Source organism: Halichoeres trimaculatus, unplaced genomic scaffold (genome assembly GCF_033239565.1).
Source record: "Halichoeres trimaculatus isolate MK-OKI-2021-1 unplaced genomic scaffold, fHalTri1.1 fHalTri1_scaffold_10, whole genome shotgun sequence".
Taxonomy (NCBI): Eukaryota; Metazoa; Chordata; class Actinopteri; order Labriformes; family Labridae; genus Halichoeres; species Halichoeres trimaculatus.
The window spans coordinates 26862726-26886778 of NW_027437187.1; the positions used below are offsets into that span (position 1 = coordinate 26862726).

At 38.9% G+C, this 24053-nt stretch overlaps 1 protein-coding gene across 2 annotated transcripts; it reads right to left on the reverse strand.

The window, feature by feature from the left end:
• Positions 1-155: 155 nt before the first annotated feature.
• Positions 156-21372, reverse strand: LOC141796910 (solute carrier organic anion transporter family member 1C1-like). Of its 2 annotated transcripts, XM_074678240.1 has the most exons (15): positions 20843-21372; positions 17205-17371; positions 13241-13382; positions 10582-10714; positions 10230-10351; positions 9826-9972; positions 7824-7922; positions 7237-7485; positions 3999-4163; positions 3341-3536; positions 2997-3162; positions 2531-2715; positions 1243-1307; positions 857-974; positions 158-591 (listed from the first exon to the last, which is right to left on the reverse strand). In XM_074678240.1, the coding sequence occupies exons 2-15, from the start codon at positions 17292-17294 to the stop codon at positions 366-368; spliced, it is 2103 nt and encodes a 700-aa protein (XP_074534341.1). In that variant the 5' UTR covers positions 17295-17371; positions 20843-21372; the 3' UTR covers positions 158-365. The 2 variants fall into 2 exon arrangements, with proteins under 2 accessions (XP_074534342.1, XP_074534341.1); XM_074678241.1 differs by lacking the exons at positions 17205-17371; positions 20843-21372 and having other exon boundaries at positions 156-591; positions 10230-10374; positions 13241-13376.
• Positions 21373-24053: the final 2681 nt, after the last annotated feature.

Genomic DNA, 24053 nt, shown 5'->3' on the forward strand with positions numbered 1-24053 from the left:
CTCTAGGTGAGCTACTGAAATGGCATACAGGTGTGTTAATCTTAGCACAACCCATCGAATATCTTTTATGGCATTTCAACACACAACAAAATCAGTCAATTCATTTGATCAAATTTATTCATAAAAAGGATGACAACATTATAAAATACAGCACAGTTACTTTTTTTTTCATTTCTACAAAAGCTTGAGATTCATGAAAAACACAACAACATAAATGTATACATTCCAGAAATAAAAAAATGTAAGTCTACACAAATCCTGTACAAATATTTACTTGATGTGCTACGAAAGTGTCCACAGTGATTCTCTGTACATGCTATGTGCTCTATGGAGCGCCGTCAAACCAGACAAGGTTGTGCTAAGGCTTATAAGCGGGTCTCCCTGTCGGGATTGCAATCTGAAGCAGGTATAAACTGCTCACAGTTTGTGTAGCTACTGTCCTCTTTCCTTAGCGTCTCTAACTCTGCGCTTCCGTTAGTCAGAGCATTTTTCGTCTCCATCTTAACGTGCCTTTTGAGCAGAGCAAAGCCGGGGATACAGAGGAAGAAGGACACTGTCCTCAAGCCCAATGTCAAGCCCAGGTACACTATCCTGAAAAGAATGAATAAGAGGTTTTCATTGATGCAGTTTACTGAAACTCTTACAAAACATACATTTCAGGTTTGTAGAGGAAAAAGAGCAACAGCTACATCCTTATCTATTTTTTTCCAATAACTAGTTGCAAAGCAAAACACCACACCCTGGATGTTGATAGATACAGTACTTAGTATCAAGGTCATATGTAGGGTCGAGTGCCTGGCATCCTCGTGAATAATGCAAACAGAGTTTACGACTAAGGCCTCATGGATCACATTACCTGTAAGATGAAGTGTTATATATTCTGCAAGCTCCTCTTCCTGCACACATTTTGTATCCCCACTTGAGGCATGTTGTGTCAATTATGGCTCCAAAGTATATGGGGGCAGGGATTCCAGCTGTCAAGTAATATCAAAGATGTTTAACACTGCACAATAGAATTACAACCTCAAGCTCTGTTTATTTTGCTGCTCAGTTAAAAAAAAGCAGGTGAAACAGTAAATATTTATACCCTTCCATTTTGAGAAATAACAAGCAAGCTTTGGGTAATGATTTGTTGCATATTCAAATACTCTAACTCACACCAGAGAGTCTTATGAATATCAGCTTTCTACATGCTTGACAGTTACTCTAGCAGGACTGTAAGTAAACAGTGCTGATTCTCACCAAGTGTGCGAGTGGCCAATGTGTGGATCCCGAGAGCCAGGGATTTCAGCTCTGGTTTAATACATCTGCAAAGACAAGACCAAGAGGTTAAAGGAGACTCAAGTCAACTAAAACATGACTATTGATTTACAACTTTGTACCAGAAGAAGCCAGGAATTTGATTGATCCTTTAGTGAAAACTTTAAATTAAGGTTAGAGTTGTGTTATTCTGTAACACTATCTGCTCTCACCTGATGACGCTAAAACTTAAACTCAACCTGATTTATACAACACCTTTTCCAAGGATGAGCATGAGGCTCAAAGTGTTTCACAAAAGAACAGAGAGATAACAATGATGGAGTTTGATAAAATATCAAGAAAAACTTAGACAAGAAAAAGATAGCAGTCATAGTTTATAATCATATCCATGCAACAGAATAAATAAAAGAAAAAACAACTGTTTACTACAAACAATTAAATAAAAATTAATGACAAAAATGTTGTTTAAACAATAATTATAAGGAAGATTTTAATAGTAAGTCTCAGGCTGTAATAAATTATTTCAGATTAAAAGCCCAAAAAGGAGTAAGTCTTTTTTTACTTAAAAAAACCCCCCACAGAGCTTGCTGTTTTAATGTTCAAATCCCAATTTCTATTAGGCCCTGGACTGCATTATTACCACTATTACCTTTATCACTAATGTTTTTTAAGGTTTGTTGTTTTTTTATTTTATTTATTTTAATTAATTTTAGTTTAATTTATTCTAAGTCATTGTTGGTTCATTTCATCTTTTTTCAATACATGTTATGTTAATTTAATTCTCTTGAATCATTTTAATTTGTTTCATTGTGTAGTATAGTACACATCAAAGCTCATCACATGGACTTGTCAGATGGCACACTATACGACTTCTTACCTGATGCTGTTATTTTCATACCTCTGTTTTTTAGCACTTTGGGCAGCATGCTTGAATGTATGGACGGTGCTTTAAGATGAGATCAAGCTTTGATAATAAAAAAAAAGGAAAGCTTTCTGGCTGGTGCCTGTCTGGTTCACGTGAACAGCGTTTCAAAGGGAAGCATTCAAGGACCTATAGGGTCGAGTTGGAGCATGAGATAAAAGAAGATCTGCGATGTATAGAGGAGTCAGGCTGTGTACCGCTTGGTAAAAATGCACAGAACAGCAGGAACTGCTATTTGTCCAAGGATGAGCAGATGACGTATGGCTTCCACAAAAGGCTTCACACTGAAATGAGTGATCTGCCTCCAACATTTTCAAAGAGTCCACACAGTGGGTTTTTTTGACAGACCTGACAAGCAGCACAAAGCCAGGTGTTCCCCCCAGAGAGATGATGAAGGAGCTGACCACAGACAGAGCCAGGAAGTATGGAAAGATTTTGTCACAGCTGTCTCTGCGTGGACACTGGCCCAGAGTGGCTGTCAGGTTGCCTGGTTGAGTGTCAGCCAGTGCCACACAAGTGCAATTATCAAACACCTGAGAAAGAAAGACAAAGATTTATCAAACTTAGATGAAGGTACTGATCCATATGGGCAAATTTACCCAAACCCTTACCCAAAACCTTTCCAATAGAAACTTTTTATTCAATTTGTGATGTTCAGCCTTTATTATCTGTCTCTGTTTTTGTGTCTCAGCCTGTTAGATCCTAGTAGTTGTTTGTCCACCTCACAGTTAGTTTCTGTCCCATGTGCCAACCTGCTCAAACCAAAGATTCTTCATGCCATTTAAAGTAATTAAGTTCGGTGTCAGTGTCTGACCGTATTCCTGCCAGATCCCGTACTCGAGGTGCATCCAGCCCAGCATGGTGACACATAGGTGATCCCGTTCTCGCCACACACCGGATCCCATTCCCTCTTAGAGCACAAGCAACCCGAGTTACAGTCAGAGAAGAGGAGCTGGTCCTGATAAGACAGGCCCCCCACTCTGTGTGACAACATGAAGGAAAAATGCATATTTTATCGACAGCGCCCATGAAAAATGCATCAAACAGGATAAAACTACCATTTCTGTGCATGGAATATGAAAATAAAAGAGAAGTGAAGGCAGAATTCTCAAAATTTGAGACACAGGCTCAGGAACAATGTGCCAAGACTTCACATACCCTGTGTATGAAACTGTGATGCCTGCCACCTTTGAGTTCTCGCAGCCCATGGCTAAGAAGAAGAGCGACAGGAAGTAGCCCAGCAGGGAGGTCCCGATGGAGAATTTAGCTGCTCCCATGATATCCAGCTTATACCTCTTCATGATAACTCCTCCAGAAAACATCCCAAGAGCCACCGCGGGGATGTTGATCATGCCTATCAAAAAACAGAATACAATAGATTTTTAAAGGGACAGTCAAAACAACACTATGCGCATAAAGTGGTGAAAAGCAACAATCCGATTCATGTTGAAGTAGAATGAGGGAAGAAAGATGCATTTCTTCAACACCCTTCACTACTTCCTGTTTCATCAGACTGACCTGATAATTTTTTAGATTGATATCTCGTGTTTGTCTTTTCAGAAAGAGCTCAGAAAACCAGGTTGTCACATTTAAGTATTTTACTTGAGTGCAACATGTGACTATGATCATAAAAAATTAATCCAAAGCTCTCATGAAACAGTTATGATGACTATCCAGCTCACATCACTCTGCATAAATGGATATGGTCCTAGCAGTGAGGTCACACAGGTTATTAAACATGCTTGTAGCTCATTTAAATACGAAATGAGCTTTCGAACAAGCTAAACATTGTGAATTATCTAAACTGTCTGCTCACCCATGAGGAAATTGGCTTTGGAGGCCGACTGGCCGTAGTGCTGCTCAATGTACTTGGGTTTGTAGGTGACCATCCCGATGAGAGAGTTGAACTGAATGACAGTGATGCATAAGTAGATGATGTACACAGGGTTTCCGAGGAGACTCTTCAGTGTAGGCATGAAATCTGTGTGGGAAGAAGTTCATGAATAACAAATGCAGGATCTGGATCTTTGAGCACATCAAAGCATTTCTTCTTTATCTTTCCACAATGTACGCAGTATTTTTGCAAACATAACAATAGCGACTTTTGAAACTCTATCTTCAACCATGTTTGATGTGACAACTGAAGAAGCACCTGGCAGGATCTCTTCCTTCTTATTTTCTGCAGTGATAATTGGACCATTAGTCTTTCCTGTAGGGTCATATGCTTCTATTTGCTGGCATTTAAAATAAAAGCATATGTTATGAAGGGTTCAGAAAAACACTGGCATCGGCAAACCCTATAGTCTTCCACTGCAATTGGCCAGTAGATAAGATGTTATCTCAGTCAGTAACACAATCCAAAATTTCCATCCCAAATTTCAAACACTGAGCGCTCACAGACTCGCAGCCTGTAACGCTGTCAGGCGTACAGTATGGGTGTATGAGTCCATAAAGGGCTGAGATGGAATAAAAATGAGGAATGGGATGTACTTTAATGGCATTGCATGTTGCTTGGAAACAAGATGCACCATTAAACAATAACAAAGGGTGCCGAACTCCAGCATGAGTTTATGTGTCCAACAGCAAAGTGTTTCTATTTTGAGCCAAACTAATAGAACCTAGAAGGACACAAATGTTCTCAATTGTACATATTTAACTAAAGAACTTAGATGGAATGGATGTCAACAAAGTGGAAATTAATATGAGTTATTCCTACTTTATTTGAAATGATTTTTTTTCACCACAACGTATTAATATTTGAATATATGAACATCTGTAAACATCTATGATCTCATTTCACAAGTTTGATTTGTTCCTGCCCCTTCCTCTACCAAGCCAATATAGAAACTCTGAGAAATGTCTACCATCCCACACTCAACTTTCTGACCGTTTTGCGTGTGCCAGCTGAGAAATCAAAGTGCACTGTGTTTTTCCATACTGTCAGTGTGAATTCAATCATGCACTTAAAATGAAAAGTAATCGTAAGTGCAGAAGCTTTTGTGACACAACAGTAGATGTTGAGGCAGATGTCTGTCTAACATGAGTCTGGTTCTGTCTGAGGTTTCTGCCTTTTAAAGGGAAGTTTTTCCTTGCCATTGTAACTTGCTAAATGCTGCAAAGTCCTGTACTCATGGTGGGTTAAGAAGAGATAAGACTCCTTATCTTGTCTTAATGGTGGGTTTCTGCTGATAAAATTTTATTAACATTCACGGGTCTAGACCTGTGAATGTGTAAAGTGTCTTGAAATAACGTTTGTTATGATTTGGGGCTATAAAAATAAGGACTGATTGTTTGATTGATGACACAAAGAGCCTAAGACTCCTGCTATTTAAATGTTTTCTTGTTTTTTTTCTGGTTGGAATTAAACAAAAAAACATAGATACCTGCATTAACTCACCCAAACTCATGAGTTCATCTGTTTTAGATGTTAGCCCTGTTAGAACCTGGTATGTAGCAATGGTCCAAAAATGCAACGACAACCTAAAATGTTCTAAAAGAAATTATAATAAACCCAAAATGTAACAACTGGTTGATGATGTCTTTATTTTCTGAGGCGGCTGAGATCCTTTAATATCTGCCAGACTATTCAGGATGTTTTTGGAGTCTGTGGTGGCCAGTGCTATCTTGAAGGCTGTGGTGTGCTGGGGCATCAGGCTGAGGGTTACTGACACCAAAAGACTAGACAGACTGATCCGTAAAGCCAGTGATGATGTTGGAGTGAGGCTGGACTCTGACAGAGGTGTCTGAGAGGAGGATGCTGTCTAAGTTGTGTGTCATCTTGGATAATGTGTCCCACCCACTCCATGAATAGCTGGGGGGCCACAGGAGTACTTTCACTGAGAGACTGATTCCACCTAGGTGCACCACTGAGTGCTACAGGAAATCATTCCTGCCTGTGGCCATCAGATTGTATAACTCCTCACCCTGAGTGTCTTAGTTTCACTCTGGACTTACTCTCTTTAAGGGATAGGTGCAATAACTACCTGCTGTGCAATTTCCATATTATTTAGGTGTATGCAATGATCATAAATTATGCTCCTTTTTTAGTATCACATTCTCAGCAAATGATCATACCTATATTTCACAATTATATTCAATTTCCAGTGCAGTTATGCTTCTATTTTTCCCACTACTTATACTTGCAATGTCTTACAACTTCTTATATTGGTATATTTTGTAATTTCTCAAATCTTGAAATTCCTTATTTTCTACTTTCAATTTTCAACTTTTTGAAGGAGTAGAAGAAACAAAAGAGCAATTTCCCCTGAGGGATAAATAAAGTACAACTGATTCTGTTTCTGATAATGTAACAAGATGCAGAGTACAAAACAGAATCACTTTTTGCACAAAATGTAACAACTTGTAATGATTGATAATTTTTTTTTCCTCATAGTGTACTAATTTTATAACATTGTAGAGTCAGTCAATAATCTATGGATTATAACATTTCTAGTTTTTATTATCATTATTTTTTTTTCAATTTTTCTTATTACATTTTGGATCGTTACATATCGGGCTCTGACAAAGCCCAATGTTAGTTTTTGTTACATTACCAGTCACAATCTGTGAAACTTTTTAATTGATTAAATTGTTGGCAGAAAGTTTTTAATTGTGTTTCTCACATGTTCAGCCTGGAGCTTTCTCTGAATAAACACGTTGGATGTCAGACATGTACTGATCTCTCCTAACCTTGTTAGAGATTTAGCTTAGTTCAGCTCACAACTGTTGTAATGTAATCCTGGCAAGAAACTCAGGTTGGAGAGAATTCAACAGATTTGCAAAATTCTGTTTTAACTGCGCAATGAGTAAAACTCATTAAAGCTGAAAAAGGGAATTGTTCCTTTGAGGGAGAAATAAAGTTCTTTAATAAAACCGGCCCACAGCTGGGTATAAATGTACAAATATTTGGGGACAGTGAAGGTCTCTGTGGGAGGTAGTTACAAAAGAGACACAGGTGACAGGGGCAGGGTAGAAAAGCAGATCGTTCCTCAGGAATCATCTGACCACTTACAGATGACTTCTCTTTAATAACTGTGCAAAAAACATCATTATACCTTTGGCCATTTGATGTAGATTAGCCGGCTCTTCAGGTCTGAATTTGTGCTCCTTGGTCGGGGAGTCTTTGATGAATCTGGTTTGCTCTGGGGTGCAGCTGGTATCGTGTTTTTCTATAGGCATGGGCAGAGATTTAGGAAGGAACCAGAAAGGAACTGCAGACATGAGGGTGATGGCTCCTGCGATAAGATAGCCCAGCCACCAAGCCCCTACCCAGCGGGCGTCACTGGGGGTAATGGTCACTGTCTCTGCAAGATAATTAAAGTTTTCTGTTAAGATGTTTTGTGGGCTTATTGTATTTTTCATGCTTGCCAAAAACATCTCACCTTATGTGACTGACAAAGCAAATATTTTTAAACATGTATTTATGCAAATATGCACAGATTCAGTGTCAGGTTTAAAAACATAAAACATCACAATCATAATCTCCAAGGCGGATGTGTTGTTTCTTAGAGATTTCACAACTGTAACATACAAAAACCCTCAACTGTCCACAGAGGAGTATTTGTCTTCCTCTGCCATAGGTAACAGCAACAAACCCACTGTTATAAATCAGAGTCTGTGGTTCAGGAGACAGCTTACCCACCCATATCCACATAGCCAATGTCAACGTAGATCTTTGCACACAGGGACCCGAGCAGGTACCCAAAGACAGGACCGATGATGGATATGGTTTGGACACAGCCTGGAAATTCAAACAGAGGAAATATTACAACCATTAAATATTCAAGAATTCCAGTTTCTGTGTGCTACAGTGATAAATAACTTTAGTACAAGTCTCTCTTTTAGCAAAATTCTGTGCTCCTATGCAACATACATATGCCTAACCTATCATGTTTGGATGAGTCACTGTGTTTTAGAATTTTGTTGTTTGTCTTTTCTGCATTTGTAAATATTTTTTCTTGAGTAGGGCTGGGAACAAAAACAGTCATGTTACCTCAAACTCTGAAAGAAAGTAAGAAAGAATTGGAAGAACACCCTGGGAATTATTAATGTCACACAAAATAACTTTCTGAACTCAGTAGGTAAAATCAGTTTATCCGAGGATGTACTTTTTTGTATTTTCATGTAATATTAACACTCTTGTGAGGAGCTTTTAGCTGGTTCTGAAATGGACTAAAATCATTTACAAGAAGATTGAACATTGCAGTATAGGTACTTTTGATGCCTAAATCACTGGTGGGAGGTAGGTGTTTGTGTTTTTTTTTCCATGTTTCACTGCAAGAATCGTTGATGTTAAAAGATAGCAGCAAAACAGTTTCTTAAAAAAAAATCACATACACATACAGATCAAACTCAACAAACACTGCTTTTTCCACATTGTGAGTAAAAATCAGCACAGACTTTGAAAGCTCCTCAAAGCGACAATACAACAGTGTTTGAAAGTTATTTTGATAATATGAAGTCTGAATGAAACAGTCATATCTCTATTAATTAATTAATTAATCAATTAATTGATTAATCAATAATTTATTTATTTTTACGATGCTGGGATAGAAAAAACAGGAACCCATCAGTTACTTCGGCTTTACTATAGCACCTCCTATTGGTTCTTTTATTCAACTAAGAGTTAGCTGTTACTCAAGGAGAGGTCACTTGTAGGCAACTGTGCGATGCTCTTTCAGACTTGTAACCTATCAGCTTTCCTTTCACCTGAACTCATGTTAGTATCTTCTTTGAGTTTCCATAATGCTTTTGAGAACTTTACCAGTGAAATGTTGTTAATTTGACGCTGATATTCGCTACAATAGAGTATAGCAGGAGTGGCCAACCTGTGGCTCCTGAGCCTCATGTGGCTCTTTGCTTTTCAGTGTGCAGCTCTTTGATCCACTCATAAAACTGATATATTGTTGCAAACGTTGGGATCAGTATTGATCAATACTTGGGTGTTGAGATTGATACTTAATTGATACTTAAGTTTCAGTTTCTCTTCTCTACATGTGCTCCTCTCAATCTCTTATGTGCTCATAGATAGGTCGATAGATAGATCGATAGATAGATAGATAGATAGATAGATAGATAGATAGATAGATAGATAGATAGATAGATAGATAGATAGATAGATAGATAGATAGATAGATAGATAGATTGAACTTTATCTCTTCAGCAGTAGAAACATGAATTTGTCTTTGACAGGGCTCCAAATACCAATTTAAATGCACTAACAAACACAATAAATCTCTCTTTGACAACTAGAAATGTATTGATTTTCATTTGATGTCAATCTGTTTATGTGTGAGAGAAAGTGTGTTTGCAAGACCACGTTTTTTTGTGGCTCTTTGTAGTACCACAGTAATTTTTGTGGCTCTTGGTCTCTGACTCGTTGGCCAACCCTGGAGTATAGGTAACCATGCCAACTATTATTAATGTAGAATGTTGAGAAAGCATTTTGACATTTATGGTTTGTTGAAATATAATCTAACACAATGTAGTATTAATCGCATCATGTTGCCACATAATAAGAACAGTACAGTTTGTATATTCACACTATGTATAAAGAGAAGATATCCAAATCGATCGCATGGAAAAATGAGGCAACAATATTCTTTGAATAGTATATGTACCCAGATGACAGTAGGATGAATTACCAATATAGAGCGCAGCATTCTCAGATTGTGCATAATCATCAATATATGAGATTCCCAAAGGCTGCACCGGAGTCTCTCCGATCCCACGCAAGACGTTCCCAAGAAAGACATAGATCCACATGGAAACACTAGACTCTCGCTCACAGCCTACAAAACAAAATAAAACAGAACAAATGAGACTGCATTTTGTATTCTAATCTTCAACAATTAATAAAGCTTTACAGTTAACTAAAATTAACTCGATCCATGCATCACAGTCTTTCTACTCTTTTTAGCAACAACAGGTAGATCTAGTGACGTGCCAGAAATAACAACAAATTGGCTGTCATTCACAAAACACTAGAAAAGCTATTTGACCATCACAAACTTTAACGAAAATGGGTTTCTTTTTTTGGGACTCTTACCTCTGGAGGCCAGTACAGAGGGTCTGTCACCTGCCCTGGTGGACTCAGGTGAGCTTGCTGGACATGGAGAGAGGTTATTGGTTGAATTCACTGAAGATCTAACTGATGTTTCGATCTTATAGCTGCGTACAAAATACCAATGTGACTGTTAAACAAGGAAGGAGAAAGCATCAAGTATTGTTAGATACTCACTATGTGAAGCACAAAATCACACACCAGAAACTACAGCTTCAGTGTAAGAGAAAGAGAGTCTCTAAATGGGCTTTAGGTTTGCTTGAAGACTGAAATCAAAGAAACGGGTGTGTAATTTGAAAACTACGATCCATGCACACAGACAATACTCTGCTCTTACCGTCCAATAATGAAGTGTGGCATAGCGATTAAGAAAGTCCCAAAGGACATAAGGACACATCCGATTGCAATGATTTTGGGTCGGTGGAGTTTGGCACCAAAGTAGCTCACAAAAGCAATCACCAACAAATTCCCTACAAGACAAGAAAATGAGGAAAGGAAACATGTCAAATACATCGATCTTTGAACCTTATGTTAAGAATATAACGGTTTAGAGTTCAGGTGGATGACATAACAGCTCCACAGGAATGAAGCCAAACTACTTATTGTCACCAACTGAAGAAAATCCCTCTGCTTGTGTGAAGGTTCCCTGCTCTTGCCTATTTCATCCATTCATTGAGGTAGACATCAGGATCCTTTAAATATGATGCGTTATAAAATTATGCTGTTAGGTGAACTTCCAAACTATACTTTATAAATGTATTTATTTTTAGTACAGGAAGGGCCCTGGTTGATGTTAAATGATGTAAATGGGCTTACCAATACATATTATTTACATCAAAAATCTGGTTGTCATTCATATTTTCCCAAAAACAAACAACAAATCTACCTCATGCATCGATCAGACCACACAACTTAAGCATGACTATAGATCAGCCGTCATGATCTCTGGGACGGGAGGTCCAGCATGTTTGATTTTCCTCTCTGCCTTCAACAATCTGTTCTGTCACATCAGTGGAATGACCAGTGACATATTTTCTACTTTCTTGCATTAGCATCTAAATGCTGCAAAACACACGCATGAATAACCGGTGGAATGACCAGTGAGACCAAAGAGCAGTCTGGACATGCAAAACTTGTGAGCATAAACAAAAAGAAAAAGATGACGATGAAGTCAATGCTGCAAGATGGAGCTATGAGACAGAGGTTAAATTGTCACACACTGGTGACAGCACCCATGCCTTTGTGTGATGGGTTGTCGAGTAGATGTGTGCCATTAGTCTGTCAGCTGAGTTACAGCACAGATTTATGGCTCTGTGTTTGTCTAGTCTGACACAGTGACCGAGAAACAGAAAGGTCATGTTTTCTGACCTCAGCACAAGGTGAAATCTAATGTGTTGTACTGACTCGGTTAATGAGGGCTGAATTATATTAGCATATATACACCGCCTCCATGCTCCTGCTGTAAGGTGTGTGCTGACATATTGCAATGGTGGAGCCATGGGACAGACATTGCACTGCCTCCACCTATCAAAATACTAATTCAGAGATTTATTAATGATTCTTGAATGAGTGTTGGTGATGTTTTCTCTCACAGATCTTCCACTAGTTTTTTAAACAGATTTTCAAAGAAAATATCTATCAAATTAGGGATGGACTGATTATCAGCCGGGCCGATTATTGGGACTGATGTTTGGCATTTTGAGGCATATCAGCATCGGCCTTTTTTTAATCTGACGGCCGATAAGAAACAAATTTGAAACTGTGTTGTTGTGGCTCTGATGCAGCCGCTTTGCTGTCTGCAGTCACTACTCAGTCCCCAGAACTGTCCCACCCACAGTACCATCTGATTGGTAACTAACAGAGCCATGGCTTGGGAAAGACCCAATCAGCAGTGCAGTTATTACAGTTATTGCAGATACATTGAAATTATGGAAAACTTTATTTACTGTAGAAAACTTAAGCTATTTATTTTTTTAGGTTTTCATTTAACTTTACAAAACATGCTGCTAAGCCTGGGAGCTGTTTAATAAACTCATGCTTAAAGGTATCTAAATGAAGGTAAGTGTTGGAGTTTGTATTGTTCAAAATTTTGACACCAATATTTGCACTTTGACTGCAAATTAATATCGGCTTCAAATATTGATTATTGGCCTCCTTGACTACAAATAATCGGTATTGGCCCAGAAAAATCTGTATAGGTCTATCTCTGTATCAAATATGATGTGTTTGGTGTTAAAGGGTTAATTTTATAGTCCAACCGACAAATCTGTTGTAGTGAAGGAAGTGGGTTTTAGGACCTATACAGCAGCTAACCACTAGGGGGTGCTCTACATGTTTTGGCCTTGTTTGTGACAGTTGTTGTTCCCTCCATAGTTTTATAAAGGTGATAAACAGTTGGATTTTTACATTAGATTTTTTTTTAAAAAAGTAAGTTTTACTCTTAGAATCTGCTATATTTTAAAATGTAAAAAGGACTACATCAACAGATGATGTTTATAACTGTATAATTTGTTCACTTGATAAATCTGGATCACCATGAACCGAGACCAATATATCATCAGATATTAGTGACAGATGTTTCTCATTACTCCCACACCTGTTTATCATTTATAGCACCAGCAGCCCTGCCAAACTGGTCTGCAGAGTCTTCCATAGAGTTGAGAAAATATTCACATTTCTAAGTGAGACATACACAATGTTACTTATTTTTCTCTCAGCTGTGTTATTGCACACACACAAAACATGTTTTCCAAGGAGCCTCCATGCTGTAGCTTCAAAGGGTCCTTGGCTCATTAAAAGTCAATTAGGTATGGGACCATTGTGACTGTACCAGGCTCAAAGAGCACACATGGACACTAAAGTGTCAAGCTGGCTGACATGCTGAGGACATATTTTCTACTTTCTTGCATTAGCATCTAAATGCTGCAAAACCCATGCATGAATAGCCGGTGTGTAGAGAGAGGGACATGAAAAAAGGAAATGAAAGACTAACTCACCTATTTCGAAGCTCCCATCTATGATGCCGATCAGATAACTGGGAATCTCGAAGCGCCTTTCCAGTTGTGTTATTGTGCTCTTCATGTAGCTGCCTGATAGAGCTTTAGCAAAGTAGGCAAAGGACAAGGCAGCAAGAAACATCTGCAGGAGAACAAACAGTAAAATAAAAATATTTTAGTTGGGAACACTCGTCATGAATTTTAACCATTTGTAGCCAAACAGATTCAGTTAAAGTTGTTGTTATAGGCTCAGCTTTTCAGAGTGCTCTCTGGTTTTAGCCAAGCAGCCTCCTTTGTCTTTCCAGGGACTGCATTACAAAATCTCCACCCATGGGCAAATACATACATACATATAGATGTAACAGGAGGAGGCTGAGGAGGCAAAGTTTATCCAGCAGCAGCAGAGTGTGGGCAGCATGGATGTGTCAGGGAGTAGTGAGAGGATTTTAAAAAAATTACACCACCTTATGGTTAAAAAGATCTGTGATTGGTTGAGTTGGGTTGAAAACAATGATTTGAACACCAGCCTGTGAACTGATGACTTCCATACCCTGCATGAACTAATGCAAGCTTCATAAAGAAATGTCAACAAAACAATCATAAGAAAAGAAAGCAAGTCATTTTAAAGTTTGTTAAGAGTCTACTCATGATGTACATGTGCAGTACAGATACACCTATGCAACAGGAAAGCTGCAAACGTGCTGTTAGAGCTTGTGTCACAGTATACTGAGCTTCCTCTTCTCCTTTTTGCAAAACCACCTGTGGACACTGACAATCACCAACAAAGGAAGGATTAGAGCCAAGGCAAGGCGGACAGAGAAGCCAATCCCACCAGGGCACAGACACATCTCAGTGCAAGAGGAGCTGACAGACCTACCGACACGCTACATAATTAGAAACAGATGAGAGGTAACCACAGCTCACACTCACAGGGATGAAAATAGCTTGAGCACGGATGAATCACACGTGTCACCAACCACATATGCTTGATTCAACTTCTCATTCCAACCTTGAAAATGTCCACATTTCAAAGAAGACATCAGGTTTTTCATCGTTAACTTGTCACTATTCTAAGTAAATGTGCTCCAACACTTGGCGTGTAACAAACAACTGTCACATTTAAAACTCCTTTTTCTGTCCTGTGACCTTCATGACCTGTTTTTGATCCACAAATGACTTCAAAACACAGATTTTACTGTTGTAATCCGAACATACCTTTAGTTGTTGTCTGCTGTAACATGACTTGTGTTGGCTGTAAGACACAAGAGCTGAGCCTATTATACTATTGGTATCATAAAACCCAACTTTAAGGTACATCTTTAATGTCTGTTCCAGAACTTAAAGGGAATTTCCTCTAGAGGGTGTTTCTCAGTCAGGGGTCATAAAAACTAAAAGCAGCCTCACCAGTGGAAGATTTGAGAGTTTGAGAAGGGTAGTCTCGGGCTGGCATGGAAATGACCTTGGACTTTTCTGTTCTGTATTTAGACCTGAGAAAAGGATTTAAGGCTTCTGCTGAGTTCTTCTTGAGCAAACAAAAGTACATACCGAAAGGTCAATATCAATTAAGGCCTTACATGGGAGTACAGGATGTGTGATGGATCCGACAACTCTCTCCACACTCTCCGAAGAATGAACAGCTTAGATTGTTGACTTCAAGAAGGATTTTTTTCTTGTTCATCACCATAACCTCCACAAAATATGTATTCAAAGAAAAAAGTAAAGGGTAGGGATGTTCGATACCACTTTTTATGCAGACCGGACAAGGACAGGTACTCCCTCTTGAGTACTCACCAATACAGAGTACCAATACTATTAGTACTTTTGATACATAAAAATCAATTAACAGTGACGGATCATTTTAATCAAAGACAGCACAGTTATTCTGCCACTAAGTCCAAATAAGACACAAACAACTCTCTCTGAGTTTAGATTTTTTTTGATAAATACTTAAAAAATATATATTAAAAGTGCACAATCATTCTAGCTACTGTCAGAGTTTAAGTATTTTTTAAAGTAAACTATTCATGTTGTCTGAACTATAGACTGTATAAAACATGGACGTAGTCTTGACGATGTCACCCGTCTGTTTCTGAAATGGAAAATGAAGCACATCGGCTATAGCAGCCATATTGGAAGTGGCAAGGACTTTGCGTACAGCCATAGGGCGCCTGTCGGTCACGTGACCCTCAGCTGTGCCTCTTATTGGGGGAGCTTGTGATCTTAATGTCCTCTGAACGGCCGAGTTAGAAAAAAATTCACCCCCCGTACAGTGGGTGCCGGTAAAATTAGCGATTCAGACAGGAGACGTTTATTGAACCAGGCTGTAAATACGTTAATTTCTGCTTTGAAAACAGCTTTTTTTTTGGCTTGGTGTGTATGTAACTTCCGGTATTTCCAGAGCCAGCCCCAAGCAGACACTCGAGAAACAGCAGATTTTAGCTCTTCAGCATTATCCCACATTCTTAGACCGGAGGTTACCGCTTGGTCTGAACAGGATCTGGCCCACATTTGCAGTGGTGTTAAACCGCAGCAATTAGCAGCAACTAGCAAGGAGGACTTGCTCGACGTAACATTTTCTTACCTAGGGTACCTGCTGCTGGTATCTGCAGCCTTCACAAGTACTGATACCTTGACAAAAAAAGATGGTATTGGCCCGATACTGATACTTGGTATCAGTACTCGCCCATCACTAGAAAAGGGTCAAGAACACATCATTGAGGGACACCGTTTGGTAAAACAGAGCCATCGAAACCAACGAGAGCTTTCTACAGGAGAGCAATCAAAATGATGTAGGGTTATTACCAGAGAGGTTCAAAACTTGTTGAATTACTCAAACTTTAATCAAAAACACAGCCTCATTTGCTTTTACCTAGTGTCAAAATTTGACTCTGTAAAAAGCTTGAAGTCCTACAGAATCCAACACTATATGAAAGTAGCTTTATGCTGAAAAATGTGCATTTCTCAGCAGTTATTCATCCTGACAAACAAGTCATCCAGTTACCGCAGTAGACTACACCACACAGAATTTTTTAGAGTGAGTGAAGAGGGGATCGCAAATCTGTGAGGAGCCAAGAGGGACCAGAGGAGCTATAGCAACCACCTGGGTGGTCCGCAGCTGATGAATTATTCTTGCAATACACGTGAAGGCTTTTCTAATGTCAAGTGCTTAATTACCCTTTGTAGCACACAATATACACCGAGTGGATGTAAGGCTGCAGCAGGAATGTGGCACGATGTCTCTCATGTGACTGCTCTGATAATGTTGAAATGAATTTCAGGGGACCTTAAACCTTAGACCAGCATCTTGGCTTTGGTGTTTAGCTGAAAGGTAGCTCAGCCACGTTTTCAAGTGTTTATTGATGCAAGGAACATTTTGAGACGTTTTGATAGAATCATCATTTTTATATCAGTCCTGTTTCATTGTTGCAATGTGAAAAACCCAAGAGCTTTCATGCAGTAATCACAACAATCCAAAGGTGGGCTTAATAAACGCGCAGAAAAACAAAAAGAACTGCAAAACAAGTGCCAAAAGCAGACAAAAAGCCTTTCACTAGATAAAGTGAATGTCTCATCCAAAGCAAAACTGCAGAGAAGGTCAGAACAGGATTATCACTACAGAAAACTCACATGGACAGAAAGGCAGAAAAAGTGGAATAATTGTTTCTGGCTGTATTTGCAAGCATTTAACTAAGCAGCTTTTTCTAATGTTCCTTTACTGTGCTTCATAATCCAATAAAGAGGTTCAAACTCTCCATCCTGACCTTTTTTTACTGAAGCACAAACTTTGTTTGAGGCATTTTTCACAACTTAATACCCTGTCCAAAGGGCAGAGAGCTGCAGCACTCAGCACCTTCACTGGCCGTTGAGAAAGCGACAGAAACATACCAACAGGCATTCAAGAGCTCACAGACTCACACCAACAAAGTCACACAAAATTCTCTGAGGAGGTTTTACAGTGGCCTACCTTAAGATTTGGGTGGCATGAGTTTTTCACAGCAGTGGAGGTGGGGTTGTTTTCTAGCATCCAGCTGCTGGATGAGGCAGTGTTGTCCATTTTCACCTCTCCCACTGTGCCTCACGTCAGATGTGCTTTCTCTTCAGATGGATCACTTCAGCCGTCCTCACCCACACCTGTTGAACAGTATCGGGCATAATTCAAGTTTGAGAATACGTCATAACTATTTGGCTCCACAGCATGAAATACAACACATTATGTCATGTAGAAGGAATAGGACTTATCTTTTGATTACAACAAAGATAAACTACACAGGGCAGTGTTGCTGGTGGCATATTATGGATCCAAAAACCAATATGTGAGGCCCATTAGTAAGGATAATTTACATTATTTCTCACTTCATTTTATGCCTTTTCATATCACATCCTAACTTACAGGATCATATCATACAGTATTGCATGGTGTGTTATTAAATTGCATCTTACTGTGCCATATCAGATTATATCATATCTTATACTGTCATATTGTGTAATAGCATACTGTGGAAGATTTCATGTCATATCATGAGAAACAGTATCATATCATGTTGTATTGAATCATAAAGTATCATTTTATGTTATTTCAAATCGTTGGCTGAATTTTGCTTGATTGTCTAACCTTAGTTTTTTTTCTGATGATTATCATTCCTATTCCTATTCCTATTGTTGTATGATTTTTTTAAAAAGCATATAGTTTTGTAAAGTTTGTGTGAAATCACACTTTGTCACATAGCATCACATCCTATTGTACATTTTGGATTGTATCTTCTTGTCACATCACATCCTATTGTAGCGCGAGTCCTCCCCTGTTACTGAATGTGCTTATCTAGTGTGAAATCTTGTGTAACTGCACAATTAACCCTTTAAACCCTAAGCTCTCCCAATTGGGGGACTCTGAGGTCGCTCTGCAACAAAGAACGTAAAACAAATCACTTATGTATAAATATAGTCATCACCACAATGATTCAAAAAGACTTGTAGACGCAGAAATTCTTTTCCATTTGGGTATGCCATTTTTCTAGCATAGTCCCAAAAAAGAGGCCAGGGCACAAAGGGTTAAACATATCTTGCAGCTGTTGAAAGGCCACATTTTCTTCTTTTGCCTCCAATCTTATTGTTCACATTTTTTTGATTAATGGAAATTTGTCTTTGATAGAAATCCTCAGTTCCCGAGAATAAATGTTTCAATGAAACACTGACCTGTGCTAACGATTTAATTTAAAGAACCAGAATCTGATCAATACTGCGTGTGGAGACTGTTTTTTTTTTCAGGGCTGTGTTTGAGATGTCCCCGGCTTTATAACAGACGTGAATCACTGGTATAAAGCAATAACTGAACTAATAAACTCCAGCTCGTTTCAGCATAAATGCATGTGTTTCGCCTTCTTTAGCTTGAGTTACTGGCTTGTTGTGCTTGGAACGTGTCATTTAAGATCCTTGAAGGAAGGCATAATAGTCCTGGGCACAGACGCCCCAGCAAATATACGAGGCAGACAGATGAGAGGAAACATGCATGTTCTTATAGACGGTGACATGATTGCAGAGGATATTTAATATGAAAAACATTTTAAGTAGATGCTCTGACATGTAATTTCTCATTCCTGTCTCCCAGCACATCTAATTTAGCATATGGGTCAAGTTTGCCTACATTAACAGCACAGAGTACACTCAAGATCCTGTTGTGGAATACAGATAAATAAGAGTGTGGCTGAATGACTTTATTCATATAAACACTGTAAATGCACTATTTCACATGGGAGAGGAAACTGATTATATTGTTATGAAAAGGGCTTGAAAGTGACACGAAAACAGCTGTCGAAAAAGAAAATAACACAAAGTGAAAATGTGTCACAGCAGAAGCACTCATTTGGAGATTAAAGCTAAATTAAACATAGTTAAACTCAGTCCCCCCGTACCAGAATTCTTCTTGAGGAACAAGAAATTCTGGTTTAGAGGCATCTGTAGTGTGTTTCATATCTGACACAACCAAGATTTACCAGTTATCATAGAGAAAAAACCTAAAATATAAGGACACGGTAGAGGAATGATTCAGTGATTTGATTGGACAGTAAATAATAAGGCTGTGCTCTGAATTTGGCCATTGCCCCTTGGCATTGAAATAAAATCTTTATTCTAGTCATAGCGTTATATCTTGATACATTTCCACTGAGACACACACTGTAGACAGAAGACTACAGGAGGAGGCTCAGTGTGGGTGTGACCTGCAGACCTGTTTCGTAAATAATAAAACATCTTTACATTTCGGGGATGTCGTGATGAATGCGACATACAGAGCTCCAGAAAGCAGGGCTTTGCAAACAGCAGAGCTGTGGCACAGTTTTTAAAGCCAGACTTGTTCAGTGACACGACAAGTCCCTATGGATTCCTCCTCTGGGCACAAACCACACATGCTGCTTTTGAACTGTGCATACGCGGAAGATGACATAAGGGCTTTCATACTCATCTGACCTGAACAAACAGAATTTTGGCAACAAGAAAAAGTCTGTAAAGAACAATGTGCTCCATGTTGTCCTAAAACGCATGAAGGAGTTCTTTGTTTTTATTTACCAATTAGGGATTCACAAAGAAAAAAGGATAATCATTCATGCAATTTTATCAGCATGCAGTGATATGATGACACTTTTACTCCTAGACTGAACATCCGAAAGATGCCAAGACCAATAAAGTGTATTTGATTCCACTCATGTCAGGCTCAGTGCGTGTGTTCCAAAACTGGGACACACCCCCTTTTGTACAGACATACTGCATTGTCTCCAGATTCACTGTGGGTTTTAGACTAGACATCCTGTTCAATACAGAGGAAAGGAGGGGAGGGAGGGGAAGTTATGTGAAGGTGAGTGAAGTTTTTCCCCCCCTCTTACATGAACATTGTGTTCAAACTCAATCAAATGCACCAGCCTGCCCATTACATACAAAATATTAGACAGCAGATCCAGTCTCCCCACCTGTTTCTCTCTACATGCTGCTTGAAATGTTATTTAAAATTACGTTTACTGTGTATGAAATGATTTAATAAGGCAATTGTCAAAAATGATTAGTTCTTCTTTAAATGCCGTGACCTGCTTTCTGATCACATTCCTGGCACTAATACACAAGTGTTATGCTGCTGTGCGACCACTGCACTGAAAACCAGAGGCGCATACAATAGAAGAAAATCACTAAGGGCAAAACTCTTAAAAGACAAAGAAAGTCGGATGTTTCAAACCTGAGAATAAACTTGTTCTGGGTGTAAATAAAACATTCTCCAGACTTTTGATAAGACGTGGAGGAAAACATGTGCCTATGTTGACCAAGTGCTGCTACCAAACGCACTCAGGTGAATTCATGAATATGCATATCTGGTAAGTAGATAAGCATTCTTATGCTTCTACAAATGTCCATCTGTTTGTGCGTACAGCTGTGCGCACTGCACCGCATGTGTTCCCCGATGCAGAGTTAACATTTGGGGGTCTATCACTTAAACCTGCAAACAAACAGCACATGGCTCCAACTTCACAAAATCAAAGCCTCAGAAACAGACTTTATATGGAAGTCACACTATCAGCATGTTTTTTTCTGTTTCCCAAAAAAGAACATCATGATACTCACCCAACCCGCAGCTTTAACCCCGTACCCTCGCGACGTCTCCAACTTCCTATCTTCAAGATAAAAATTAAGGCAAGATGGGTCCAGCTGTTTCATGAGAGGTTTCAGCCGCAGAAAGACACCGTGGTCTGCTCGAGTCACCTCCTCTTAGTGTACATAAGAACAGCATGTCTCACCGGGAGCGACAGGGTGGGTACTGAGCGCCGTGTTCGCTGAGCTGCACACGTGATGCGCCTTACAGAGCTGCGAAAAGTACTCGCTATACCATGTCCCACCTTACCCTGTCTGAGCGTCTGAGAGCGGGGGCATGCTAATGCTAAACGTCTGCCGCGTGTCTGTGAACCTACTTCACGTCAATATGAATCAGAATTTAATAAAAAACGACAAATGTGTCAGAGCTGCCGCATGTTGTGGCTTTAATTTCCCAGAGGAAGACCTGCATCGCGCTCAAACACGCATGGATAAGTGATTATGTCTGCCTCCCCACAGTCTGTATGTTTGCTGCCTTCAAGTACGTCTTAAATCATGGTAAATATGCCTACAAACAACATAACACTGCGATGGGGACGCATGTTCGGGTAAAATCCCTTTGTACTGAGTGAGGAGGTGTGGACCACTCCATGCATTTTTCTTTGTTCCACTTTATGGAGTGCAGATGAGTTTTGAAAGTATCTCATAATCTGATAATCTGAGACCTGATATTCCTACTTTACTGTCTGGCTAAGATACATTTTTCACAATAATTCTACATATAATTTATTAAATCACACATATACTGCAAGATTTCCTGTCATCCATATGTTTCTAATTCATTAAGTTAGCCTTTGTTTCTCATATTGATAAAGATCCATCATCTGTCCCTAAAGACTGCCCCTGCGGAGTGTCATACATGGGAGTGACAACAATTAAAACCATCCTTTGTTTGCTCCATTCAAAAACATTTATGAAACAGTTATTTTTCAGTAAAGATTAAATAAATAAATTAAGAAATAAATTATTATTATTATTATTTTAAGTCTTATTTTCAAAGAAAGGAACCTTAGCTTTGACTTTACAAATGCTTCTTAACTGCAGGGAGATATAATGGTAGCGGTGGCAGCAGACTTAAAGCAGTTTAAATTCCAGCAAGGCATGTTGAACTGGTATTGAAATAAACTAAAATTAATCTGAATTAATTATAAGGATATAAAGTTAATGTATTTGCAATTGTTGCTTATGTTTTTGTTTTATTTAAACTATACTTTTTTGTCTATGTGTCTTAAGAGAGACAGGAAATGTAGGGTACAGGAAGTAGGATGTGACTGAACAGCAACCAACCAACTAAATGTTAAAAACTGCAGTTCTGCAATTGTCCACTTGAGGCTGGATCCATGGGCACTTGATACAACTTAAAACACCCACAAAAATGCTAAAAATGCTAAAAAACAAAAAAACAAAAACAAAAAACAAAAAACAAAAAAAAACAAAAACAAAAACAAGTAAAAGGTTTTGTTCTTAAGAGATCGTGTGTTTTATTTCCTCCCTGAGTAAAACGTGATATGTGAACGCAAAATCAGTAAAGGCAAAATGAAATAAAAATCAAACAGAAATAATTTACACAAATAGAAGGCATAATTGAAAAAAGAAACTACACAGGGGGTGCCAAGATCAACACAAACTAAATTTTCTTCAAAGTAGCTTTAAAAACAACATCACTGAAAGAATTTAGTGTTCATTTGTGGGTCGTCTGCAGGCATTAGTATGAATTGACTCCTTACAGCTAACTTGTATAAAATGTAGAAAGGACAGTGTTTCTAAACATTCTCTAAAATTCAGAGTGTCTTCATGCAGAGGCCCCATAATAATAACATTAATGATAATCAATGTGCATGTTTGAATAAGGTCATAGTTCCCACGACAAGTGTACAGACACACACAGGGAGGCAGACCTCATTTCTCAAGTTTCACTGTTGCCATGGGGATAACTGGTCTATACACAGCAGACCTACTTGTTATGAACATGGTACACACCTCTCATATAAAGTTATCAGCAGAAAGGACCAAGGAGCTGACAGGCACAGCTGAATGCATTCACTCATTGGTGTTAAAGCTCGCATCCATTTGTTTGATTATTTCTCTTCATTATTGATAAAATTGTGCCCTGACAGAAAAAAATGCTGCTGTTTTTCTGTATTTAGTTTAATATGTGTTTGGATCATCTACTGTACTGGATCATTAAAATCTGAGTGAAGATACTGAGCTACATTCTTTTTAAAAGTGTCAAGACAAACACTGTGATCTCTCTCTGTAAGGGGAACATCTCTGCTTCTGAAGAGGCAGACGATGAGCAGAACCGGACTTCTTACTGAACAACCATCTGTTGCATCAGTGGGTAAGAAGGTGAGGACTCCCTCAAAGGTTTTCTGTAAATTAACATTTGGCATCCTTATAAAAAGGTGATTATTAGATGCCCAGTGCAATCCCTCTTTACCCATGCAGCTCTGCACTGAGCCACGCTCCCGCAGGTACCTGCATTACTATTCTCCATTAGTCCACCAGGTGTTCTCAGGCTCACCAGTCCCAGCCACCTGACTCACATCCACCTGCTCATTGCTTCCCTCTCTCACTCATTAGGTATGCAGTGTGAATATGTACCTGTAAAAACCCCTCTGTACCAGATATGAGTGTTGCTGCATGCCTCCAGTTTAACCTGAACCCTGAAGCTTTGTCTGTACCTGCCCGCCCCTTCCTACACCTTACACCTGCTCCATTCTTCATCCGTTTCTTCAATATGAACTGTCTACCACACCACTAAGCCTTATTGTCTTCACTTTTTTTTTTTTTTTATTATATTCCTTGTCTGGCGGGATTGTGTGCATGTGGCATGTGTTTTCCCTGCTGACATGATGTGACATGAAGCAGCACCACAACCATGCTAAAACATGAACAGGCTCTTTCTGGGTTCAGAAGACCTCTCCATAGTGTTTTCATTACTTCTTGTTATTTCAAGGCTTCTTGTTATTTCTCTGTATATGACTGAGTGGACAGCAATAGATTGTGTTTCAGCTTTGCATCAATATTTAGAGGGAATGACATTAGAAAAACTTGAGTGAGAAGATTGAAATGTAGCATGAGATTGGGGTGCGGACAGAGTATTCTTGGGGTAAAGATGAGCAAAGATTGAAGATACCACATGCATGAACATGTGATTGTAGAGCATTAACTTCATTTTAAT